Raw genomic sequence first — 18,127 nt, forward strand, 5'->3', positions numbered from 1 at the left:
TCTTACAAGCCAGTGCAGATAGGCACGAATAACTCCTCAATCATACGGTGGTTATACCTACATTTCCAGAATTCTAACTGGTAATCTGTCGATGCTTTGGAGAAAACTTATCTTTAACATCTTTATAAATATAATCCATAAATATAAAATATACATGTGCGAATGTAAATTCAAACATGTTTACAACTTCATTGTTCGCGACGCTCGCGAGCGCTTCGGCTTTTCCCGCGAATCCGCGCCGATTATAATAAAGCTTCTGAACTGTCAACCATTGTTGTGTTGCGAGCCGTTTGTTTCGCTCTTGTGTAAGTTTCCGAGAATGTGAGGTCATGTGTGTAATGTGCTAGGTCATGTCTGTTTTATCCGGATCATGTGTTGATTTTCTGCTTTCAATACAGTCAAGCATAGATCAACAAACAAGAAATAATAATTATAATTAAAAAAACATTAATTATATAACTCATGCTAACTTAAGCCACAAAACCGTGTACTTTTCTTCTTGCTAAGGTTTCTTTTAAAGTTAAATTTTATCTGGTTTGTTGGATATCTTTCCATAATCTTAACAGTTAATGCAGTTATCATGTAAAGTCATTGTTATCGAGGAATCTCTAAGAACATTTTATTCCAAACTGCCTACAGTCCAGTTACGTCAGATGACCTTTGCTAGATGGTCTATCCAAATGGCCATCGTATCTCTTGTCAATCACAATCGCAGCCATAAATCAAAATCAATGTTCACGGACCAACGCAGTCAAATGTTCTATTCAATCAATACAATCCCATGCTCCCATCCCTAGCTAGAATCTCATAGGGTCAACTGCACAGCACGTCGCACATCAACCTACACAAATCCATTGCAATTTCTTGACAGTATATGGATTGTATGTCCACATAAATCGTTGATTTTTAGAAGTGAATTTTTTACCGCCAATATCCGAAAAACGAGCCCATTAACGAATCTGTTGTACTCTTTATGTCCATTGGACAATATTATTGAGTAGAATACGGCCGAGCCCTAGCGGTTCGCACGTTACGTCACGTGGGCAGGGTTGTTATCAGACACAACTCTAAATCATGGTATTATGGTTTATTTTTAGGTTTTTCGAACCTAATGCCGGCTATACACTATAGGCGAACTCATACAGATGCCACCGAGACGACGCGATCAACGTACGTTGGTTAGTTTGTTGAGATATTTTATTTACCGCAAGGAAAAACCAGCAATCTATTTATTTATTTATGTACACGACATAACAGTGTAAATATAAAACTTACATATAGGAAACTAAGAGGAATGTTAGAACCGCAGAATTCGATAAATGTTTTCCGATAGTGTATAGACGGCATAACAAAAGGCGCGTTTTCAATTTCAGTCGTACTTATTTTTCGTACAATAAAATAAATCTTTCAACAGGGTTAGGTCAAGATTTGATTCATTGCAAAACTATTACCTTCGTAGATGGAATAGCCGCCTGAGCTAACTATTGTCGCCACACCAACACAAAATTGTAAAACACAGCTCTTTACTACTTCACATTTGCATATTTATAGAGGACCCGAAAGAAGTCCTGCGACAATATGTGGAATGCAATTATTATGTACATATAGTTTACTTCAAACACTTCTCTGACGCCGTTCTTAATCAATATTCGTAAGTCTTAATAAAAATACTCGTGCTTTAGTCAGCATTTCTACATTCGCCATTATTTTATATCGTCGGCCCCGTTCGCACGACGTTGCGTGTCAGGCGACAACAGCCGACAGTGCAACTACACGGATTGGTTACACCTACATCTAGTAAAAGGTTATCAATTCCACCGGCTAATTAGTGGAACGTGGATTTGCGTATTCTAATCTGTATGTATATTTATGTGATGTTGGTAACGTTGGGACGAAAGGAAACTGATTAGAAATTTATGACTAGCTGCGCCCCGTTGCTTCGCTCCCGTGGGAGAATTTCGGGATTAAAAGTTAACCCTATGTGTTATTCCAGGTTATGTTCTACCCGTATACCAAATTTCATAACAATCCGTCCATTAGATTTGGCATGTAACAAACATACATCTTCACAAACTTTCGCATAAATTGGCCTTGACGCCTGTATAACCGGTAGGAATCTGGACATAATCAATATTGTTTTTTTTATACTGGCTAAACTAAAAAAATCTTGCATTGGCAACCGGAAGTTTTGTAATTTTTTTATATAAAAACTAAAAGATATGGATGTCAAAGGTTATCCTTTATAACGGACTAGCGGCCCGCCTCGGCTTCGCTCGTGTAAAACCTTATTAAATAATACGCCTAAACCTTACTTAGGAATCACACTATCTATTAGTGAAAACCATACAAAAATTCGTCTGGTAGTTTTTGAGTTTATTGCGTTCATGCAGTCTGACGTGACTAACACAGGAGGATAAAAGACGTACTTACCAAAAAAGACTTTAAAAAAATATATGAAACTGTAACAATTTCTGGGGTACTTCGGGAGTTTTCTCTTATCTCTTATTATAATATCCCCTAAGGCTGTGAAGGTTCTGGAGACGACGCAAGGTCGCTGCCTCCGCGCCCTCTGGCTAACAAGACAATAACGCTGAATATTATGTTTGTTGAACCATGTTTTGTTTATTCTATTTTTATGTTCGAGTCTTCATTTTGATTCGAAAAAATATACCTGGTAGATTTTTAATCGTACAGAAATCAGAGGAAATAAATTACCTGTGTTAAGAAAATTTAGTACAAATATTTCCTAACCATTACTAAAAATATGTAAGTAGACAATTAGCAACTAGGTTAGATTATTTATAAATGTTCTCTTAGATAACACCGACGTTTACCTAAATCAAAAACCGTCAAACTTCTAGTGTTTTTTTGTTCATTTACTGTTTAGTTAGGATTTGTAAATAATGAAAATACAAAATATGTCAAACATTACGATGCTACAGTCACCTGTTATCATAATTTGTGAAATGATGTAGCTTGTGTAACTGATGAGATTGTTTTCTGTTGTCTGCAGCCAAACGAGGGAGCGGACAATCAGGTAGTTTGTCACACAACACGATTACTTGTTGTTCTGTCTGTGTGTGTGTGTGTGTACGTTATAGTGGATGTGTTTGTGGGGCGGGACTAATATCCTCTAATTTATGACTCGTAGTCACGTATCATCTAATTTATCTCCTATCTAATATACTTGATTATTTTTTGTTTATCATATTTTTAGCTTTCATTCATGATTTTTTTTTCTGCCCGAGCAACTTGTTTAACACTTTTATTAAATTGTAGATATATGACTGTGACCTAATCTAACATGTTAGTATTACTTTTATTGTCAACACGTGCGTATTTTACTGCATGTGAGTGTATTCATAGAAAATACTTAACCAATATTAACGGTCCATTATGTGAGGTTTATCTCATCTGCCTGAAAGTGAGCTTTGATGATTTTTTTCTGTTATTTATTTTGTATGTGATGTTCTGTGGTTATTATCGAAATTAACTACAGGTAGATTTACATTTATTTTCCATTTGACAGTTATTCGCAGCGAGCGCGACGCACCTACACGATGTCCGGATATCGCAGCCACCCGATTCGGGCTTCTCTGAGCCGGTCAACAACAACATCAGCGAGGACAACAACAACGGCCCCATCTCACTCAGGGAAATGCAGAACATCGCCAACAACAACGCAGCGGCGTACATAGTGAGCGAAAACGAAGAGAGGAACAGAGTGAGCCGCGAGTCGGTCGTGGAGTTCGAGCCGCTGCCGACTGGGCTTGGGGTGGCTGATCCGCTGGAGCATTGCGCTGACTGGTTCGGTGAGTTGTAAGCTCGTAACTACATATATTGTCACTAGATGACGTATATATACATACATATATTGTCATGTCGTAAAAGTCGATGTTAGATATGTTAGGTGATTCGAATTAATAACTCCAATGTTGCTAACATTGGAGTCAGATTTTAATCAATTTTTTATGTCGTATGAGTCGTGTTTAATTTTAAAAAACACGTCTGCTTCTGCTCCCTTCTCACTGTGAGAAGTGCAGTACATCGACAAAATTATATTGTCAGCGAAAACGAAGTGAGGAAAATTTTTGCCTACTTACTAATCTTGTGCTAATTTAGCTAAATTGATTTTCGGGCTGCAAAGCATTCTATAATTACAATTTAAAAATTCAGAATTAATACTAATTTTACTACCGGAAATGTTATGCCGTTTAGTTCTACCGACTGCGCGATTTGAAAAATGAAATCGTATTCTTCAACTTATTTTCTTTCGCAGGCGACGATGACTTCCCTCGAAGTAATTTGCAGTACCTGCGAGAAATTGGGCGAGGATGGTTTGGAAGGGTTAGTTATGTTTTTATTGTTTATTAAATATTTACCTATATGGACAAGACTCTACAGAAGACAGAGCAGAGTTAACAAGAGAATAGGTATAATTTAGCAGTAAACAGAAAAAAATGTTATTCAATGTTGAATGTAGACTCTTGCAATGCGCGCCTTTCTCCAGTTTTACGTACGTTCCTCAGCTCTCTTCAGCAATCATGACCAAAGTCGTAAAAAAATTTTAGCTTCGACCTGTCCAATTCTTCATTCAGGTGGTGGAAGGAGAAATCGAGCAAGGCAGTAGCACATCAAGCGTAGCAGTAAAGATCCTTAACCAGAACGCGACGTTGGAGCAGAAGGCGCGGTTCCTGAACGAGGGTCGGTTGTACCGGGATGTCAGACACGAGAATCTCCTAGCTTTCATCGCCAAATGTGTTAACGAGGAGCCCTGGATAATGATCTATGAGCTGTGCTCTATGGTGAGTGCGGTGTTTGAAATTTTGGTTTCCTATATAAAACAGTCGTATATCCATTTATGTTCTGTTTTTCACTTTTTACATACTCGATTTTGCTGTTTTCCACAGGACCTACAACAGTACCTAGAGGCGAACCGTCCCAAGATGGCGATTCTGAACGACAGCGGCGTTCCGTTGCGGCTCATGTGTGACGTCACGGCCGCGCTGGCGCACTTACACTCCATTGGTTACCTATACGGGTTAGTTCATAATAACTTGGTGACAGCAGTGGGATCTAATAGTTTTGATAACCATTAAATTTCGACTCATTTATTCATTCTGAAAATAACATTGATTTGAGAAATTTAATAATCAATAAATATATGACTATTAGTCCTTTCAAGACAAGAGTCGACATTCACAAGTTAATGTAAGTGTGCAAATGTTTTCTATAAATTTTGTCCTTTGAAAATTTAAGATTTTTATTTTATTATTTTAATCTTATCCTACCTTATCTTTGTGGGAAGAAATAAACTATTATTATTTTGTAACCAGTGAGCTCTGGAGCGGCAGCGTGCTAGTACGCGGCGCCGCCGACAGCGCCCGCGCAGTGCTGGGCCGGTACAGCTCCGAGCGGCCGGCGTACGACTGCCAGCCGCCGGAGATGAGGCGGGAGAACGTTACATACTGCGTGAGTATTTGTAGCTTTTTTGAGAAACACTGATTTAAAATTTGTCGTGAAAAGTGCCTGTGAAAGTCTTAATGTTCGAATGTCAATGTTATAACATCGCTGATCGCAGAAAACAATGCAAATCATTTCTGATTCTATAGAGAATAATTCTCTTTTATAATCCGAGGATTTCAAGATACTGAAGCATAGTTACTGATGTATGTTTTCCTCTACAGGCCAGCAGTGAGGTGTGGTCGCTGGGGTCGCTAGTGTGGGTGATATGTGCGTGGGGAGCGCCCCCGCCGCATGATGCGGGGGCGGCGCCCGACCTGCCGTGCCCGTACAGAAATCATCTGTGAGTGTTTGCTAATATTTGTGGATTATACGAAAGTATAATGCTGTATACTAGATAAAACAACACAAGGTTCTGAGACAATAACACCGTGAACTCTAAATTCAATCAAAGTCCCTGAAATAAAAAGCAAGTCCTTAGTGTTATCAGGCGATTTTATCCAAATCATCGAACCTCTTGGTCGGTTGAATAGTAAGCCATCTCCAACGAAAGATTTAAAACATTCAACAACAATGCATACACAAAACTTTGATGCGTCTTCACATACTCTGTGGACAACACAATCAATTCACTAGCAAATAAAACAGCGGATGATAAGACAGCACTTTGTCGCGATCGCGTATTTTACATACGTGTTTTCCACCAGGCACAGAAACTAAAAACACTGTTGATACAAACAAAAATGTGTGATGAAACAATATTTTTATATAGATGTTTTGGTTTGGTGATTCTGTAAAGCAAAATCTTCTTTGAAAAATTATAGAATATTTAAAAAGTTTCAATTCATTACATAATTTATTTTCATTAAATAAAACCCTGCTTAGTAAGCATGATTAAACATCAATCAAAAGTTAAAAACAAGTAGCCTTCCAAAACTTGTAGTCTGCAATAAAAGACCAGAATAACCGAATTCGAAACTCATATCAGCCTTATATACTACTATATTCAAAGACACTATTCAAGATTGATCACAAACGTTATATTTGCCAGTTTTCGACATTTTCACGTTATATTTGACAGTGACACGGGTCTGTACCTTTTGTTACAAAAGTATGTACAAAGTACCAGTTGTGTGTCGTATCTACTTACAATGATAGTTTCTCACGGCTCGGATCGAATGTAATGTTGCTCAAACAACAAATTGGTATAGGAATTATATTGCATGTTATTTATTTTTTAAAATAGCATGTTGAGACATTAGGTACAGATCTTTACAAAACATTTTAAATCAAAATCTGATCGTTTTCCCGGTTTCTTCCCCAGCCATTAAGCGTCAAATGATTTTAATAGTGTTAATACAAACGCTCGATAGTCTTGTTTTAAATCCAGGGACGAAACGTTTTATTTATATTAAACGAAATCACTAATATGTTAGGAGGTCAAAAGTTTTTAAAAGACTACAAACAACTGTCTATAATACAGATTTGGATTAATTCACATATTCCTTATCAGGTACCAAGTAATCCAATTGTGCTGGAACCGCACGCCTTCCCAACGTCCGTCCAGCGCCCAGGTGCAAGCGTTGCTGCAACATCTGGCAAGCAGTCGCCGCGCCTCCAACGACGACGACGACTTCGAAGAACGCTGGCAAAGACTCAAGCCAAACACCATTCCAGTCCTCGACGAACACGTCGCTATCATCCACGCCCCCTCCACTTCCTCTCAATCCACTTCACACTTCACTGAACCCACACAGGACACGTTGTCCGTAGACATGGACACAGCTGTGTCGAGGTCCAGCAGCATCATGTCCGATAAAGACCCACTCTCGCAATACAAATCCGAAAGCCTTACCAATCTCCACGGCTCTTTGGAAGACGTGCGAAACATTTATCTCACACATAACGAAATGGCCGTCCTTGAATGCCACCAGGGCAATATTGGACTAGAAGATAGAGAGAAGGAACACGACAGATCTGACTCTTCCGTTGATCCTTGGCTCAAAGATATCATAGCGGGCAGTCAAGATGATGTCAGCTATTACAGAGATGTTAGCGACGTCATTAAGAATCTCGATAATATTCTCAACTCGGAGAAAACCTCCAGTTCTGAATCCAGTCACCAAGCCAGTCCTTCCAGAGATAATCTTAGCTTAGACTGCAAAAAAGATTATCCGATGCAGTCAAGCATGGTCAAATCGCCTGGGATCACCAATTTCCAAAATATTTTAGCCGCTGGCTTGGATTCCAAATCGGATAGTGAAGCAGGCGAAGACGAAGAACTCGACCGAGATACTATCGGGACTTTGAGCCATTCGTTCGAACGCCACAGTGATACCACCAGTCAACAAACCCTTGAAAATATTACTCCAATCACCCCTGTCAAAGATTTTAATATGTTTTGTAAGATTGAAAGTCGAACGAAAACTGAGGAACCAGAAGTTTTACATGAAAATACAGTTGTACAAGAAAATACTGAATTGCCAGAAGAAGAAATAGTGATAAGTGTTAGTGAAATACCTAAGCTGAAGGAATTATGTGTAGCCTCAATTCCTAGTTTAAGTGATAATGAAAAATTGCATGCGAATGAAGACTGTGAAACACCGTGTGATAATGTAGAAGAAAGGACTGATAAAGAAATTGAAACTAAGTCAGTAGATGATATAGAACAAACTAATGCATGTATTACGCCTGTTGAAGTTATTGAACCTGTTTTGATACAAAATGATGAACAAATAGATTTAGAGATGGTACAAGATCAAGTCTTGCCAGAATTAAGTGAGCCACATTTAGAAGAAAAACACAAAGACCCAGTATTTATTTCAGTAGAGCCTAGTATACCAGAGGCAATTACTACTGAAACAAACGAAGTCGATGAAAAGCGTCTTGAACAAGTTCAAAAAACTATTGAAGGTGATACAATAATTAAAGATGTTAAAACGGTAACCAATGATCTCATCATTGCTGAAATCACTGAATGCGAGAAACAATCGAAAAGTCAAGAAGTGGTTCTAGACAATGACAAACCTAAGTTAAGTGAATTAGATCTGATATCAACCATCATACAGACACCTGAGTCAGTACAAAATATTAATAGCCAAGATCTAGTAAAGGCTATTCAAGAAGAGAATGAAAACACGAAAGATAATGAAAATATCATAGAAATTACAGATGTCGTACAAGATGTACCCATAAGTACAGAAATTGTTCAAGATATAATAAAAAATACATATTTTGAACAACCCGTACACACGAGTACAGAAAATGGTCAAAATATAATATATACAGATGCCAAACAAGATACGAATACAGAAATAGAACAAATTATCAAAGATACTGGAGACGAAAAAGCTGTAGTGATTACTTCAGAAGCTGATTTAAAATCATCAAAATTAGAACATGAAATCGAAATAACAGAAGTCGAACAAGTAGAAAACGAACAGTCCTCAAATAAACATACCGAAACACCCATTTTGCCACCTGACACAGTACAAAATAATGATAATAAAGAGGAGAAAGTTGAAGATATTACTTTAGAATCTCATAGAGACATAGAAACTACCAGATCTGATTTAGATGGACATAAGGAGGAATCAAGTGATAGTACAGTATATATGGATCTCATTAATAATACGAATAAGGAGCTTGTAAGGAACAGCATAGATAGCAACATTAAAGAGGCTTTACAATCGTGTACGCCTTTGTCGGCTGAAGATTGCACTTTAGTTAAAAATGATTCTACAGTCTATTTAGATTTGCCCAGCACGATAAAAGAGACGGATAATTTTTTACAAAATGAAAGAATGAGTAGTCAAAAGGAGGAATTTAAAGATGGAGTTATTTCCAGTACCCCAAAAGGTAGTGATAGATCTGAAGATACGTTAGAAGGGTCAGTGAAAGCCAATGAAGCCGATAAAAATGAGCTTCTTTCCGAAACTAAAGTCCTCGAATGCGCATCAGGAGTTACCGCTATTAAATTCGACCAAAAATATGTTCCCGACTCATTAAGTCCATACGAATCGCCTACAAAAAGCCACCATACAGATACTTACGACGAAAACAGCTCTGTAGTTCTAGGCCCTTTTGAGAACTGCACGATGGAACTGTTCAAGGGCATTAAATCAATCGATATTATAGACTTACCTAAGGAGGAACTATTAGCATTTTCGTCCAACTTCAGCGAGATGAATCTCGCAACGCCTTCACCATTGCGAGACGTGAATTTCCTCAATGAAGTGCCAGATATAGTCCACGACAATGTCCAATTCGACGATTTGGATTCTATCAGTGAGCCAAAAAGGGATTTACCTACAGATAACACTGATTCCGCTCAGTCGGCTACTGAGAAGCTCATGCCACCATCGACGCCACCGAATTCTCCCGGAAACTTTCTAGCGTCCACATCTCAGCAGAAATATCTTGTTGATATAGATCTCGACCCTCCACCACCTATGGAGGAAGATATACAAAAGGAGATAGAGTTAAATCAGATAGAATTACAAATAACAACGAAGTTGGCGATGGCTGAGAATGAGAATAATATGAATATAGAGTATTCTGGGCCGCTGACAGTGGTGGGCGTGGTGTCTGAAGATTCGATGGTGTTGCACGATAGTGATGCGGTGCCGGAGTCCTTATTGGCGGGAAACGGAGGGTCCGTGGAGGACTTGAGGGCGAACCTCACGCTCGACGAGGAGTGCGTGAAGGCGCTCCGGAACGAGCTGGAGTTGAAACTGCCGCTTGCGCAGGTAAACCTACTAATATTATAAATGCGAATGTTTGTGAGAATGTGTGTATATGTATTTATGTTTATTACTCTTTCACGCAAGATCTACTGGACCGATTGTTATGAAATTTGGTACACGGGTAGAATGTAACCTGGAATAACACGTAGTCAAAATTCTGTCATCAATCACTTGTCAACATTACATCTCATTGAAAGGGGAAATAAGACCGAAACATAACAAGTCAAATCAATTCTGTAGTAATAATATAGAAAAAAATAACCAATAAATTCAAAAACTACTTGATCTATTTTAATAAAGGTACAGAGATAGTCTTCACCTCCAGTAGCACCATAATACTTAATATAAGCTGTCTTTTATTTACGTTTTAGCCGTGTTTGAATAAACCTTAAAACAATATTTTTATGCAGGTGTCATCGATCGAGCCTCAACTAGAGAGTGAGTCGGAAGAAGCTGACGTGTCCTCTACATCGTGGGACACCCCCCTCCCGCCCCCTGAACTAATCCTGGGCTACCCCGGGGCGCTGAGCCCCATAGCCGAGGAGACGCGGCAGCAACTCTCCGCGTATGAGAACGACGCACACTGTTAGTTATATTTACTGTTATATTTTGCCGATCTCAAAAACATCTATACAAATTATAACTTGAGGGTCTGAAGGCGGGATACGGGTTAAAAAATGATAGGTCCGTAAAAGGCGAGAGAAACGGTAGTTTGACAATTTTCTATTAATAATATTATTATCTAGTGTAAATGCGAAAATCTGTCTGTCTGTCACGCTTTCATGGGTGCTTTTCATAGGTGCAAAGCTGATTTTAATGAGATTCGATTCTTTACCAGAGAGGACAGAATGTGACTTCTATTGTGGTGGTAAATTGGTTACTAGACCGGATAAAAGACAAATCGCTAAAAGTGTTAATAATTGACTAAACACGATATTTCAATGTCAATTCGTCATATGAAATTTACATATCTTTTTTATTGTGATTTAAGTTGCTTTTATTAAGAATGCTTTTTTTCTCTAAATTTGTTGTAGTATCCTATGTGATAATCACTGTCTTAAAGGCTACATATATATTTTTTTGTTTATAATATTAGAAAGAGGCCTTTGCTTAGCAATGGGACACATCATACTAGGCTATTAAAAGAACTTTAGAAAATAGTCTCTGATTTGACTATTTGGAACATAGCCAATTCTGACAAATAAGAAGATGTCAATATATAATAATAGCATAACAAACCTACGAAATTCACCTCCAGGGAACGCATCAATCCGCACGGACTCCTCAGAGAGCTACCCGGAGCCGTGCAACAACAGCACGGACGAGGTGACGTCGCTGCCGTGGGCCGCGCCGGGACTCGAACCCGCGACCTACACGATCCACAACTCGCCCAACCATACCTACACCGTACACGCGGATACCACTAGCAAGGAGTGAGTTACCGTTCATAAATGAAACTAATTTTATTTCAGATGATAACACAATTACAATATATAGAACCAAAGACAAATGCCAGTGACCTATATTGTAAATACCTTACAGACTAACATACATATGAAATACAATGGCAAGCTTGGATATGCAATGATATGTATAATGAACTATAAAATTACGCATTTTTATAGCGATCCAAACTCTCCATACTAAATAAAGCTTACGTGTGACGTCACAAAAATGTTTTATTCTTTGGTATCCACCGATTCGTGTCTGTGTACTTTATAACTACTAATCACATTGCTTGCTACAGTATATATGTCCTCTTACGTCCTCCAGACCTAAGAGATCTCTACATGAGATAAGACTGGTATTATACGTGTATCTTTCTTGTATTAAATACAATACTTATTTTTCGCACAATAAAATAATTACAAACAAATATTTCCAGAATAACAATGAGCGCGGACAGCCTCAACGCCAGTCCGAAGAAACCAGAAGATTCTCCCGTCGACGACAGAACTTACACCAAACACGACGACGAAAAGTCCAAGTGCGAGCGAATCTCACAAGTGTCCCCTTTCCTCCTCAGTCCCACCACCGACACGTCAGCCCCTGAGGACACCGGCACTGCTGTGTCCACTCTATCAAGAACAACAGTCCCGACTGACGCTAAATCCTCAAAACCTTCCGAAACCCAATGCCTGTCCAAAGCCACAAGCATCGATTCTTGGTGCTCCAACGATACTCTATACAACGTTGAAGAAAATTTCGACGACTTAGCCATGGACCCCGACGGCCCTTTAGATTTCGAACACGAGAATCAAGATAGTGAAAGCAGCGACACGCTGACCCACAACGACGATAAAGAACTAAGCCATTGCTCGACGTACATAGTCCACGACAGCAAATCTGAAGCGGAAACTTTCTCCCCAGATTCGATCACGGCGAACGATAATAACACATATACGAAAGCGAAGACTGAAGGCGCCACGCCTGTTATAACTAAATCTGATGTAGATTCGAAAACTAAAGATTTAGCATACGAAACTTTGATGTCCGGTCTGCCGTCCTATTCGAATTGTACTACTGAAATGTTATCAGCCGAACATGATATTTGGAAGCTGCCACAACCAGAATTAGTGAGGAGATCTCCCATAGGAGACTTACAGTTGTCTCCTCCGAGACCTGTTGAAGAGACTACATATTTAGATGATAGTCCTAAACTGGGATCTGAGCCATGTATTAAGAAAATGGATAGCGTTGAAATAACATGCCTACATGAAAATGTTATGGATAGTCACAATCAATCTGAAGGCTCAGAAAACCAAGGGTGTGTAGAAGAAAATGAAAGTCCAAATTCGAACTACAAAAGTATGGCGCCGTCAGTGACAAGTACGCCTATAACAGAACCGGGTGTTAGTGAGGATGCAGAGGAGATTCCCATGTCGCTGCCGGGCGTCGCTACCACTCCTGAAATATCAGAGAACGTCCCCAACTTCCAAGTATTCCTGCAGTCGGCCGAAATCCGCCCGCAAGACATATCGCCGAACGCGAGCAATGAATACCCCAGCAACCAGGACACGGAAGTTTTGCTAGAAGGAGATAGCAAGACTCTGAGTCGAAACAGCAATAGGGATAGTGTAGCACATGCGGAGCGAACTCCTACGTATTCCGATTTTGAAAGTTCGGCGGCTTCGAAACCTCAAGATGTTCATTCGAGGGATAAGTCTAGTCTAAGTTTAGAAAGTGGTGTCAGTTCTGAGGATTTTTACAATTTCGAGAGCTCTGTGAGAAATCGACCTCAGGATCTGTCTTCTGTCATAGATGCTAGCTCCCTATTGCTAAAAAGTGAGAGAAGATCGAGTGAATTGGCAGCTGGTAGTTCGACAAATGTAGATTTGGAACACACTAGTCAGAACGGAAGCCATTCGGATGTCCTTGAAACGCCTGTAAATTTAAGTCCGCCTAATCATACGAATTTAACGAATGCCCACAATATAGTCCCAGTTAGTAATTTTTTAATAAATCTCGATGAAGATGATGAAAACGAGCAGCCCCATTCAATTATTATTACGGAAAGTCAGAAAGAGGTGCCTGAGGAGACTCCGAAAGAAATAGTAAAAGAGAGCCCCAATGGGACTTTTGATTCACATACTGGAGTATTATTTCCGGAATTAAACAACACTTATGATTCTCATGAACATAGAACTCCTAAAGTAAATATTCAAAATGATCATGATGATAGTGGAAATAGTCCTGGAAATTGCAACGGAACGAGTGAAGACAAAAATTCACCCAATATTAATAACTCCAATAACTTTGATCATGAAAATGAAAAAACCGAAACAAAAGATAACAACACTCAACCAACCGAGCAAATGTCTCCAAAAAATGATCTATCGAACGAATTACTATCACTCGCACAACCTGAAAATGCTCTCTCAGATAGTCATAAAGTTTCCAGTGTAACTCCAATAGAAGAAAACTCAGATGGTATAAAATGCAATGGCAGTAGCGAAAAATACGCAACAGTACAATTCTTGAATGAAACATTTGAGGAACTAGTCGAGAGCAATGTAGATGACGACAAAGAGAATATTGCGAACGAGATGCAACGACCCGCTGCGGACATTAAAAGTCCAAATAAAGATAAAACCATCGAAAACAAAGAGTGTTCAAGCGTAGAAGTGAAAACGAACGGAGTGAATGAGAACGGATTCGAAGATAAAGAAGTGGCGTCGGTGACGGAAAACTTTTTGCAAAATGAGAAGAACTATTGCCAAATGCACTCGTATCTACCGCTACTGAACGATATCAGATTCACCGGTGAGTAATTAATTATAAGTTTTAATGAAGTTTATTAATTTTTATGATTGTTTTTTTTGTACGGGTCATATGTAAATATCTGTTGCTTTACGTGGCTTAAAAAGTAGCTTATGTGTGAGCTGGCTCTCCAGCTCTCAAACTGTTTCCACATCAAAATTCACCTAAATTCAATATTTTGTTATGACGTGAAATAAGGACAAACAAACTTACGTTTATGATATAATATTATCTTATACGATATAATAGTATCAGTTAGTTTACATTAATGTGTTAGTCATGATATTTATATTTCAATTCAGCGTAAATATTGAATTGTTTATTCTGATGTAGAACAAGATCGCACTAATTACTTCAAAATTATACAAGTACAAATGGTCGACTTTCCACGCAATCTTCCGATCTCATTCAGTATGTTAGGTTATGTTTTCATACTCCAATATATATTTATCGAGGTGAGTTTGTCATCATTCATAATAATATTTAGGTTTTTCTTTTTATCTAATGTAAAGCGGGTTTTTGTTGTCCTACCGATTTGCCCCTCTTGTCTACTTCTACAAATATTGACGACCTCGGTGGCGCAGTGATAAAGTAAAACTCTGAACCGAGAGGTCCCGGGTTCGATCCCGAGTATCGTTGAGTTAGTATCCCATAACACAAGTCTCGAACTTACTTTGGGGCTAGCTCAATCTGTGTGATTTGTCCTAATATATTTATTTATTTATATTTCTTCACCGGTAGACTGCAAAATATTCGATGTCAACAATTGATACTTTCATACTTCAAATTATTTAAATTAAAAATCATTATATTCCTTTTTTCTATAATCATACTTTTTTCTAAAGTTTAAAACAACTTGTATGACAATAATGTATATTAACGTCACGGATTTTAGAGTCAAAGCATTTCCAATATACTTTAATGAGAAAAAACATAAATCTCGTAATTAAACAACTTATCAATTAAAGTGATGGTTATTTAAATACATATATGAATTTAATTTTATACCAAATCAATGAATATTTCCCGTGTCAGGTCCGGCGTCCTCTATAATGAGTACGTCGTTCGTGGGACCCGCGGACGCGCGCGACTGCGCCGCCGACCTGCTCAAGGACTGGGACAGCGAATCCGACGACCAGTCCAGCAACTCGTCCAGCGGGGAGTTCATTTGGAAGGTTAGTCAAAATTGTTCAAATACGTTTGCCTTGGAAATCCCGCCCGAATCTGACACACCATTTTGTGACATATGACGTGACATTATAATGACTAATATAGATAGTATGACTCAGAAGAATGTTTCACTTCTCAGTCATAATGATGACTAGCGTGATAAAGTTTGGTCACATGTTGTAGTGTTATCACTAATGAAGTCTGTAAGGCTGACTCTGTTCTTTGATAAGTATATAAAAGTCTATAATTTTCCTTACTATATTTATGACATACGTATTGAACTTGCTAAAGCTGTTGGGTTCTCTTAATAAATAAAAAATAACACCCAAAACAAAATCAATTTAGATTTGTTATATCGAAATAGACTAGGTATGTGAGCGGGACTTCGACCACCATGCATTTAATAAAATGCATTAAAGCCATGCCCCATTGCTCAGTCGTTCTCCGTCGAAACCTCATAAAATTTTTGCGTTGTCTGTGGACGTCCGTCGACAGTCAACGCATGTCAGTGTCAAAATCAACGGAAAACAACGGAGCTACAACGTGCTGCGTCGTCGCAACGAAGCACGACTGAGCAATGGGACATGGCCCTGAGTCTTACTGTGGAAAGTTTCGCATATTTGTTTTTAATTACAATGGTGTGGTTATTTAGGTCTGTCCCTATGTTTGTAGATAAAATAATAACTCGTGTGGTGTGGAATTTTTAGGCGATTTTAATTCTACCTTGCTTAGATGGTTTTATGAGTGACTATATATACATATACATGAAAAGCTATTTAATTTCATATTTGATCATTTAGATTTTTTGATATTCATAATTTTTGGGTGCACTCTCTCTGTCACACTAAGAGTTTTTAAAGGTTTGAATTTGTAAGTTGTATATGAGTTATTGAGACTTAATGAATATTATTGGCAGTAATAAGAAATTGCATAGCTTTTTGTAGTAATTAGTGAATTATCTCCTCGCTTACATAACTATCTATATAATTATTTACCCCGTAATAGATGAACAATTTGTATACGTTTACTGATCACTCTTCAGAAATACTTATTTTGATATTTATGCCTTATTATATTGCAAATTTCATCCGTGAATGACTGACAGAAAAACAGTTAAAATACAGACAGAAAGACTTTCTCATTCACAATATTAGTATCGAAGCATGGATTAAAACTTGGTATAAAACAAATGAGTGCCAGTAAACGCATACAAATGTTTCGGTGTGGGTCGACCTTGCATGTTGTGTAATGTTCTGTGGCGTGGCGTAGGACAGCGACGGACACGAGACCCCCGTGGTGACCACCACGCACTTCGACCACGTGAGTGCTTACCCTTATCTAATTATTGTATCTTTATCATTATAGTATTTTTTGGTTTCTGACACGTTCGGGGGAGACTGATTTTGATACTAACTGTTGTTATGATTAATTAGCTTGGTCTACTACAATGTACGTAATAGCTTTTGCTACAATATTCCATTAAAAATTATCTTTTAATTTACCGATTTTTATATTAATTTCGTGAATGCAAATGACGTTTTATTTTTTTAATTGCGTAAAGCTGCTAACCAAGCAGCTTTTCTGCAGAAATAGAATATGTAATTTCCATGTTAGACCAATAAAAAATAACTCGTGTAGTGTGGGATTCATTGGGCGGTGTGTATTATAATTTTTTGATTGTCAGTTCGACTTGCAAAGTAGAAAAAAAATTCTTACTTATTTAAAAAAGTTACTGCAGTATAGGTATTGTACATTTGTATACATATGAAGCTATCAATCACAATCAGAAACAGTCTCTAACCATCCTTCATCTCATATCGTCCATCGCTTTCATAGTATCGCTTCGGCTCATTACATTAAAACTTGTACCTTCAGTGAACAATCCACAATCGAATAGATAAATTACGGGTATTGTAGAACAGAGTTTCTTAACTTTTTGACGGTCCACGAACTCCTAGAAAATCGAGAAAATACGAAACCCTTTATATAAGAATCACTTGCATAAACGCACAATTTATTTTGGTTACTGGAAGTAACTTTTTAATGACAAATAATGTTGCGACGTGCTCAGAATGCAGTCATACAATCGTGAGATAGGTTAACAATGTGTCAAATAGCATTGTTAAATTATGGACATATTTACATGACAAGGCTGTATTTATGTCTAGAAGCGAAATCTTGCAAACCTAAATTATTTTCATAAGTATTACAATTAAATAAAGGTTACACGAGTCAAGAGTTCTTTTTATCAATAAAAACAAATATTTGAGGTTAAGTCGGCGGAAACATACATGTTAAGAAACGCTGACCTAGTGCGATTCGTTGGCTAGCTTATAAGCTGTCAAAATCTTGTTGGTTTTTGGTGGAATTAGTTCGCCAAGGGTTCACAATAAATAGCATGATTGTATCTTTAGTATGTGATAATAATTTGGGATATTTGCTGTGGTTACTGTACTTTGATTCTGATATATTGCCATGAGTAACTACCA

General features: G+C 38.1%; 1 protein-coding gene across 5 annotated transcripts in view; it reads left to right on the forward strand.

Annotated features, from left to right (window-relative positions):
- The window catches only part of LOC128673502 (uncharacterized), a 36,033-nt gene that overhangs the window by 12,396 nt on the left and 5,510 nt on the right, over positions 1-18,127 (forward strand). For 2 of the 5 annotated variants that reach the window (XM_053751383.2, XM_053751384.2), the window contains exons 3-15: positions 3,014-3,037; positions 3,530-3,812; positions 4,280-4,347; positions 4,599-4,805; positions 4,911-5,041; positions 5,337-5,472; positions 5,688-5,806; positions 6,977-10,211; positions 10,619-10,793; positions 11,467-11,641; positions 12,094-14,471; positions 15,504-15,643; positions 16,908-16,958. In XM_053751383.2, the coding sequence (XP_053607358.1) occupies positions 3,014-3,037; positions 3,530-3,812; positions 4,280-4,347; positions 4,599-4,805; positions 4,911-5,041; positions 5,337-5,472; positions 5,688-5,806; positions 6,977-10,211; positions 10,619-10,793; positions 11,467-11,641; positions 12,094-14,471; positions 15,504-15,643; positions 16,908-16,958 (7,122 nt within the window). The remainder of the gene's footprint in view (positions 1-3,013; positions 3,038-3,529; positions 3,813-4,279; positions 4,348-4,598; positions 4,806-4,910; positions 5,042-5,336; positions 5,473-5,687; positions 5,807-6,976; positions 10,212-10,618; positions 10,794-11,466; positions 11,642-12,093; positions 14,472-15,503; positions 15,644-16,907; positions 16,959-18,127) is intronic. The other 3 variants (XM_053751386.2, XM_053751388.2, XM_053751385.2) reach the window with 2 other exon arrangements.

The sequence above is a fragment of the Plodia interpunctella genome, chromosome 11 (assembly GCF_027563975.2).
Source record: "Plodia interpunctella isolate USDA-ARS_2022_Savannah chromosome 11, ilPloInte3.2, whole genome shotgun sequence".
Classification (NCBI taxonomy): domain Eukaryota; kingdom Metazoa; phylum Arthropoda; class Insecta; order Lepidoptera; family Pyralidae; genus Plodia; species Plodia interpunctella.